This window comes from Rhea americana, unplaced genomic scaffold (genome assembly GCF_003343005.1).
Source record: "Rhea americana isolate MKP2758 unplaced genomic scaffold, rheAme1 scaffold_156, whole genome shotgun sequence".
NCBI classification, from domain to species: domain Eukaryota; kingdom Metazoa; phylum Chordata; class Aves; order Rheiformes; family Rheidae; genus Rhea; species Rhea americana.
This window is the reverse complement of record NW_028185661.1, coordinates 1,705,185-1,714,294: the sequence shown is the minus strand read 5'-3', so window position 1 is coordinate 1,714,294 and position 9,110 is coordinate 1,705,185. Positions and strand designations below refer to the sequence as shown.

Below are 9,110 nucleotides of genomic sequence, written 5' to 3'. Positions count from 1 at the left end.
ACAGTTGCACAACTTCAAAGTGTTTTTAACAATGTTTTTTCTCCTTCCTCTCCTCCTGTCCTTCTCTCTCCCGTCTCCTCCTCTCTGTGCAACTGTGCTCGCACATACCGACGTTGCACGGGTCCCTCGGGCTCTGCGCTTGCAGCCGTCCCTCTGCCTTGTCGGTCTGTTCTGTAATCTGCAATTTTTGCGGGGTGGGGTGGGGGTGGGACATGACCGCTGGGATTGTGGAGGGCTCCTTCTCTCTCTCTTTTTTCATTATTTAAATCAAGCAGGGAAACGACTTTATGTGGGTCTTTGCAGTATTTCTGCTGTGGTTTTGTAGGGCCATCCCTCCCCAAAAGAATCCTGCTGGTGACCAGGTGAAATAGATAGTTTTAAAGCATAAAAAAGATGTCATTTGTGCTGCAAGGGAGCATCAGGAGGCGCTTACGGTTTGCRGATACCTGATACGTTTCAAACCCGTGCGCTTGAAATAGCTTACCGAAATAAGTGTCTGTGTTTATTATTTGTAAGGATGTCAGCAGAACACCCATACTTGCCAGCAAAACAAAATAAGGGATCAGAGGTGCTTGTTGCTTCAAGTAATGCTGGCCGTTTCTGTACCGTTCGAGTTTGTGTCTAAGAGCAGAACGTTCAAAACTTAGCATAAGATTTTATTTTGTTTCTAAATTTTTCTGGTACCTTTGCAGGTAAAGCRGCATATGTGAACAACTTGATAGTGCTGTGTGTGGTGTTTTGGATTTTTTCTTGTTTTCCCCCAAACATAACATCCTAGTAAAGAACCATTAGTCAGAAAATATTTTCCAGCCTTCCTTTGTGTCAGTCCTAGTCACTTTCTTCTCCTGTTCGGGTCTTTTTTTGCAGCAACAGACAAAAGAAACATTAAAAATTAATCATTATCTTCCTCAACAGTCTGTAGACTGAAGGGGTGGTTGTAAGCAACAGTCTATTTTAAGTGATTTTGAATTCTGCTTTTGCAAAAACATTGTTATCTGTCTTAAAAGTAATCAGAACCYTGAGTTAATACTTAAATGATAAAGGTCCGACATACTTCATATTTCCTATTTTGGTTATCCTTTGCTAATGTGCCCATATTAAGGGCCACTATATGATTTATATGCATTAAAAAAAATTCTTCGTGGTGCTGATTAAAAGAAAGCTCTTAATCTGGGCTGGTGTTACTATGAATAGTATGTGAGTAGTGGTTAGCTTTTCATTTTTTTAGCTGGAGTAGTGGAATCACACCAGTCACTTTCTTTTTTAAGTTCCTAAGTGTGAGTGGTTCACTCTAGTTTTGAGGGAGGTTTCAGTACAGGAAGATTTCAGAAGCTAAACAACATACTCCTTAAATCATAACACTATTTAATCTTGGGGGAAAATGTGGAGGTTTTGGGATGCAAATTTAGGTTTGTGCCCCTCCAATAGAAAATCTGTCCATTAAGCTATTAAAAGAATTCCACCTTCCATGAGATTTATGCATACTAGAGTTCACTGGCTGCACCCTCGTGTAAATGCAGGAACTGCTGCATGCCGATGCAGGAGCTTGCTTTGCAACGACTTGTACATGGGCTGAGAGTTGGTGTGAGTCTGTGTTGTAAATTGATATTTCAGTAGAGTCCCCTGGGGAGCTCTTCTGGACTTGTTACAATTGCACACTCCAAGTAAGGAAACTGTGGAGATGGCTGATGTTACAAATCAGATGATTTGAGAGATGACTGCTGATGCAGTGGGTGTTTGCCCTTCCCCTTCCCTCCCCCATCCCTCTCTAAACAAATGTAGATCTACTATTTTAAAGCCTGATGTGACTTTTTTTTTGTTTTTGTTTTTTTTTCCACAGCACACAGATTATTGGAAAATGTTTTCTGGGTAGAGAACACCTGACAAATGTGGAAAAGTGTCTTATCATGCCTCCAGAGTAACCCTAAAAGGAGTTTGATCCTCATTTAATTTTCTTATAATGTTGGAACATTTCACTCTGTACAGGATGGGCATAGGAGTTTTTGTTGCTCATCACTAGTTCCTGTAGCTATTTTAGGATGAAAGAGAGCAGATATCTTTGTTTTCCTTATTAATGCATACATTTCCATACATCTCTAACTTTTTTTTTCTTTCTCTCTCTCTCTCTTTCTTTCTCTCTTTTTTTAGCACACAGATTAACTGACTCCTTTGACAAGTTTATGGAACTGCCAGCTCTCTGCTTGCTGTATTTTTCATTTCTGAGAGGAGAAAGGGGTATATGAAATTAGAGGAAAATGCCTCGGACAAAGCAGATACATCCCAGAAACCTGAGAGGTATGTAGCTCTCAGCTAAGAAATAAAAGCTCTTGGGAAACTCAGTTGTAGTTTCAATTATTAACTTAATGGAATATATACTGAAGAAGTTTGTTTTGGTCCAAAAATATTTTACAAACAAGCGTTAGGAGTAACCTGTACGACTACAGTAACTTTAAAAGAAATAAGGGGAATCTGTTCTTATTCCTGTAGTCCGTGTGCTTGACAGCACTCTTGATATTCACCTTGCAGCAATGATCAGCATCAAACTTTGAAAATGCAAAGGAAGACATAGTTTCTTTACCAAATAATATGCAGCTGAACTACACAGAGGTGGGAAGTGTGTGTGATGTAGAAGCAGCCTGAGATTTGRCAGCTGATAGTTTTTTTTCTAAATAGTAATCAATTTGGCTTGCTTTTGAGGGGATCAGACTCTTCTCCCATGCATGCCTCCCCTCTATTTATCATCTCTGTCACCTATGCTTCCTCAGCAATTTCTGGGTTTGACCTTGGTTTCCTCACTGCCCTGCTTTTACACAACCGAATTGGAGTTCTTTGGCTACAGAAAGGGACAAACGCATGGTTGGTCCACCAGCAGGCAAGCTTGTATGTGTAGGCATTTCCCTGAACAAAATCCTAGTGCACTTACCAGAGTTCAGGATTGGCAGATGAATGTGAGGAATCTGATCATATGATTATTTGTTACTCCCTTGGTAGTAGCAGCCCTGGAGGAATTAAGTGAGGGAAAAATACAGATTAGTTCAAGAGCAGAAATAAATGCCAAGGGAGAACATGCCTTCCCTCTGCCTGTATGTAGTTGTCATTTCTTTTTTTTTTTTTTTTCAACTGTAGATTTCACAGTTGCAGTATGTATGCATCCCTTTAGAAAATAAAAGCTATCGTAAATCTGCAAATACTGGCATAAAATTATAAGGGCAGAAACAGTATTTGATTCTGGTTTTAACTTTAAAAAAAGAAAAGAAAAAAAAGAAACAGAGGMAGGAGGAGGAAAAAAAGTGAGCCAGCACCCAACAAACACAAGCATTCATATACTTTTCTGTTTCAGTTAAAGGTAAAAGGCTCTTAAGTTCTAGTGTATACAGTTGTATCAAAGACTCTGTGTGTATGGACTGCGTGCCAGTATTAGTAAGAATCTCTGCTACTGAACACATCTTTGCTGTGCCTTTATTCAGGAAGTGCTGAGCAGCTTTGTTCCATGTGATAGTTAAGCCTCTATCACAGAGCAGGAATGGGCAAAAGGAGTGATGGGCACCTTGGAGTTCCTTAAATTTAGGAGCTGTTGTTTCCCCCTTCTTACGGAACTTGAAATGGTGAATTAGATCCTAATTCTTAATATTACTGCTTACCAGGTTACTGACATAGCAGATGTTATCTTTTTCAATCAAATATGAAAATGATCTAATTTTTAGTGCCCTGTCTGATAACTCCTAAGTTCAAAGCAATATGAGAGCAGATAAGTCTCTTGTAAAGCTTTCTTGTATTTGTAATTTTGTACTCACTGAAGTAAATGCATTTAAAATAAATAATCTAATTAAACATTTAATTGTGCAAGAAGTGAATTGCATTTTTTTTTTACTTTGCGTAATTTTCCCAGCCCTTTACTGTTACCCTCCCATAATAGCAGTTATCATCAGTTTCTATTCTTCTACAACTAATGGAGTTTTCCAGTAGATTAAGATGGATTAAATATTCAGAAAGTAAACGGAGGTATAAGCTGAGACCAGAATTTGAAGTGATGTTGGAACCTTTTGTTTACCGTTAAAGATGATGTTAAAATTACACAGGTGCTGCAAACTTAAACATGTTGTGAGCATATATAGCTAGTATTCTGGGTTATTAGAGGTGAAGTGATTTGAAAATTGGTTTACTTCTCATTAGATATGCCCTATTTCCATTTTTAGTCTAGATAATGAGTAAAACTGTATTTTAGTTCCTTTAGTCATTTTATGAGTCTCTGAGAAGATGGCAGAAAATTCTTGCTTAACTTCCAGATTATTGTTGAAATTTGAAGTGGCTGAAAAGCTTCCTTAGGTCTGGTTTCTGACAGCTTATTTTCATGTGTTGAAAGTTTGGCCAGTCTTAAGTTGATGGTCTTCATTGTTTGAACTTTTAAAAATGTGTTGCATCTCTGGTGTAATTTACGGTAACTAGTGAAGATAATTAGAYCCACAAAAAGAGTAAATGTCTGTGATCTAAGGTGAAACTCAGTGAATTGTAAAATCATATAACTTTCAGAAGATAAAGGTGTAGGAGTAGGTGAACTTTATTTTTAGAATAAAAGGTATGTTAAAGTTGTCTAAACTTAATTTTTCTGCCTTTCTACAAAGAACACTCAGTGGCCTTCCCTGGCCTCYCTCTGCCTTGTTTCAGCTCCCTTTGCTCTCTGGTTGCCCCACAGCAATCAACTCTGCAGTAGATTTAACTGGACTTGTTCAGAGCCCATCAATGTTTAACTTTTTAGCGCAGTCACCGTTGAACAGCCCTTGACACTGTCTATTTTGGTGTGCGTCAGATGAGTTTCTTGGGTTGCATTTGCAGTCTAAGTTAGTCTAGAAAATAAATAATTGAGTCCAGGAATCTAAAATGTATATACATTTTCTAATGAAAATATTTATTCTCCATTAAAAAAAAAATCTGGATTTCCTGAAGCATAGGAAGAAGTTTTAAAGACTTTCAAATTGTATGTGTTTGCAATAATCTACCCTTTTTTATGGTCTAGAGAAAACAGAGTACTCTRTAATATATATAYACACACACACACCCCTAAATACAAGATCTTTGGCAAAGAAGTATAAGACTTTTCTTTCTGTGATGTGACTTTATTCATTTTGTATACTTTTGTATACTTTTGAGAGAGCTTCAGCCTTTGTCAGGTTAGCAATGTCCCTAGTATTATTCCCTGAAGATTAAAGCAAGTATTCTTCTCTGAAGATCAAATTTCTTAATTTTTTGTGCTGAGGTCTCCTTCCCCCTCCCCCTTCTCCATTTTCACTCTCTTTTTATAGATGAGTCAATATAGTGCTGTACTAACTGGACTTTACAGAAGGAAAAGAGCTGTATCAAGAGGAGAGGTTGAAGGAAGAATTGTTTTGCAAATAAAAACAGTAAAATAAAATTAGTTAGCCATCTGTTTTCATGGCTATGATTTTAATGCCTGACTGGGGCCAAGTGACGTGTTATAGCTGAAGGATATCGATAAGGCATCTACTGCATTGCGCTTGCTTTGTTATTTTGTTTAGTCACATCAATCTTCCTTGTTTCTCATTGCAAATACATCCTTACGTGAAAAATATTACCAGTGTGACTGCTTTGGTCAGGAGTGTCGTGCACAGTATCAAACTCAGTCTCCTGACTAACTTAACAGTGATCTCCAGTGGTAAGGATAAGTGGTTAGAATCTGGGAGAATTTTCAGCTTTGCAGATCACAAAAAGCTATACCTTGAATGTATAAAAATCCTCCAAACATTTAGTAGTTTCAAAAATAAAAGCCAAAGGTGTACCTAGGAAAACACTTGTAGCCAAGTTACCTGTAAGTTACACTACTGGAACAGTTATTCATCAGCAGATATTCCTGGTGTCATCATAGTCTATTGAATATTTCAGTAGCGTATCATATTTCTGACGGAGAGCATCATCACCCCTCAGAAAATAAGTGTGCTGTGAAAGAGGATAACCTCCCTTTTCTTCCAGAGGTAAGCTGGAAAAAAAAAAAAAAAAAAAAAAAAAAGACGGATCATTAGATTCTTTACTAGTTCTCAGGCATCCAAAGGTCATCTTTTCTTAACTTTATTTGTAAGACTTTGCCAACTGCTAAGAGACTGCTTTACATGCAGTTGTACTGTGTATCAGTTGGCCACGTAAATATACAGATGTAACAAACATTTCACAGAAGCAGTAATGTATTCCCAGAAGTACAGTTACATTAGAGAATCATGCTTTTAGCAGGGCTGAGTGGGCTTGGTTTGTTGTCAGATGGTTGTGATATAGAACGAAAAACAACTCATGTTTTTGTTTACTTAGACATATCCAGTTCTAGAGCTTAAAAAAGAAAAATTATTTATTATTGGTACAGTATTTAGCACCATGCTCTAATTCACAAGTACAAAATTGTAACAGATATTTTGATCTTAATCTTTCTATAGTTAAACTTTTTATTATTTTTTTAAAATACTGATTGCTGCATCTATTTTTCCTTTTCAATCAAATATTTCCATTTGAAACAAATGATGGATGGGCCCTTAAAGTTTGAGAGCCTTCCCAATCTTTTAACACTTTGTATTTGCTAAGGAAATATGAGTATAATATGAGTAGCTTTACTTGATAGCTGTGCTGTAATCTGAGAAGTGTGCATAAGTTTGCTGGAAAGCTGGATACGTTCTGGGTCTTACGATTTCCAGAAGAGTTATGCATCTGTTGCGTCTTAACTGTAATTTAGTAAAAGCTCTTTGAATTGGTTTAAAATGATAATATGCTTTCAATGTTGACATAGGCCTCTCTACATTAAAAACTAACAGGTTGATATTTCTTACTAGTGTTTGGGCATGTATTATATATAACTTGCAAATCAATCATTGTGCTGTACTTTAATTCACAATATGCATCAAATGCATAAAAACCTCCCGGAGACTTCACGGAACTCCCATTTGTGACTGATACTTGTTCAGTTTAAAAGAAGTGTGCAAGCATAATGTTAGACTCTTGGATCTTAGTACTGTTTCTGCCATATAAATAATGCTTCACTTCAGGGTATTTATGAGGTGCCATTGATGGCACATCAGAAGTGCTTATGCTTTGCATTCTGCAGTGTGCCCTTGGACATCTGTAAAAATATTGCAGAGAAGGCTTGGATACATATCTTGCTCAAATTTCTGGAGCATGTGTGTGACAAAGGAACAGGGAGTCTTAGCTCTGACTCAGTGACTTTATTATAGAAATATCCATTGATTTGGCAGCAGTTCTTGTTTCTGAAGATCAGATTATTTTTTTATCATTGCTTGTAGAAGCTACACTTAAGAACAAAACCTCTCTTCATAAAGCTGGAGAGAATACATGGTTCTGTTGGTGTATCACTAGCCTGAGTACTGGAAGATCTGCTTGTAATGTGTAGACCATGGAAGAAGTCAGTCTGTGCCTCAAATTTCTCGTCTGGGATGGTAATGTTTCTTTATCCCATCTTTTCTCAGTCTTGCCAGTTAAAACTGTAAAATGTTTATGGCTGATAATTGCATCTTAATATGTGAATGTCCAACATCTTACTCATTAGAAAACAAGTACCTGAAGGGAGGGTGTCAAGGGGACAGGGACAAACTCTTTTCAGTTGTCCCGTGTGACAGGACAGGAGGCAATGGGCAAAAACTGAACCACAGGAAGTTCCACCTGAACATGAGGGGGAATTTCTTCCCTGTGAGAGTGACAGAGCACYGGAACAGGTTTCCCAGAGAGGTTGTGGAGTCTCCTTCTCTGGAGAAATTCAAGGCCCGCCTGGATGCAACCCTGTCTAACATGCTCTAGGTGACCCTGCTGAGTGTGGAGGTTGGACTAGATGATCTCCAGAGGTCCCTTCCAGCCTTACTGATCCTAYGATCCTGGCCACAACTTTTAAATGCTATTGTAATGTATCTACATTATAATACATGTAATAATGTTTCCACATGAAAAAAATGTCTAAAATACTCTGCCGTGTTAGAAAGGCTGGATTTAAAGCTCTAATTTGTTACCCCTCCTCGTCACCTAACTTGTACCTGACTCTCTTATTACTTGTCTGTAAATTTGATCATGTGCGTCCTTTCAGCAGAGGGTCTAGTCCTGTCCACTGTACAGTATGGTTGGATCACAAGTGATGGAAAAATGCTGGCCGACAGTGGGTTGCAAGAGAGAATGGTAGGAGCGATAAGATTGTTTAATATTGCCCTGAAAGAACTGTATTTCATTCCTGCTTCTGCCTCAGTTTCTTGAGTGAGACTAATCAAGTCTATAAAGCCAGATTATCTGCAGTATGCTGCTAATTGTGTGTTGTTTTTTTTTCCAAGTCAAGACACTCAGACAAAAAAGCTGAGCTTTTGGAACTGTAGGTAGTCCACTATGTGTACAATTTGRATGTAAAATACCACCAAAATGCTAAGTACTTTCAAAAAACAGAATCTAGATGACTTAAGGTTTGTGGACCAAGGATTAGCCAACACTTTTGGCAAATCTTTTAATCTCTCTATGCCTCTGTTTCTTGCCTGTAAATTGGATATACCAGTACCACCTAAGCTTCCAAGGGTTCAGAAGATACAGTTTTTAGCRTTGTGAAGTGCTCAGATAATGCTGTGGCCAAATAACGGAAAAGGTTATAAAGAAACTGGTAGTCTTGCATTCAATTCAGGGTGTGCTGCAAATATAGCCTGGGGCCAAGCAATAAGTATAGTRCATTTTGTGCACTGAATGAGTTTGTGTAAACAACCTTAATTTTGGCATTCTCTAACTTCTCAGTGCTACACTTTGCAATCTTAAGATTTRAAAAGTGTTCTTAAATGTTACTTCCTATCTTTTAAATAGCAAACAGAAAAAACAAGAAATTCTGTCATATTGAACCACAGTTCTTCTTATGAGTCATCAACATGTTGGGACCTCGTAACTGCAACTCAGACTTTTACTGCATGAGTCATGTAACATACTGACTTACCCTATGTGGACTGGACATTAGAGAGTGGAGAAACAAATGCCATCAGTGAACTTYGCAGCACTTGTTTCTGTTTTTGAAAGCTGTTAGGAGAGAATATCTTTCAGGTCTTAGGAGAGAATGTCTTACAGGTTTTAAACATTTGTGCTGT

The 9,110-nt window shown here is 37.8% G+C and overlaps 1 protein-coding gene across 2 annotated transcripts in view; it reads left to right on the top strand.

Annotated features, from left to right (window-relative positions):
• Positions 1-1,754: 1,754 nt before the first annotated feature.
• HIVEP1 (HIVEP zinc finger 1) overlaps positions 1,755-9,110 on the top strand; it is a 117,885-nt gene continuing 110,529 nt past the window's right edge. For both annotated transcript variants that reach the window (XM_085299914.1, XM_085299912.1), the window contains exon 1: positions 1,755-2,295. In XM_085299914.1, coding sequence (XP_085156040.1) covers positions 2,256-2,295 — 40 coding nt within the window. In that variant the 5' untranslated portion in view covers positions 1,755-2,255. The remainder of the gene's footprint in view (positions 2,296-9,110) is intronic.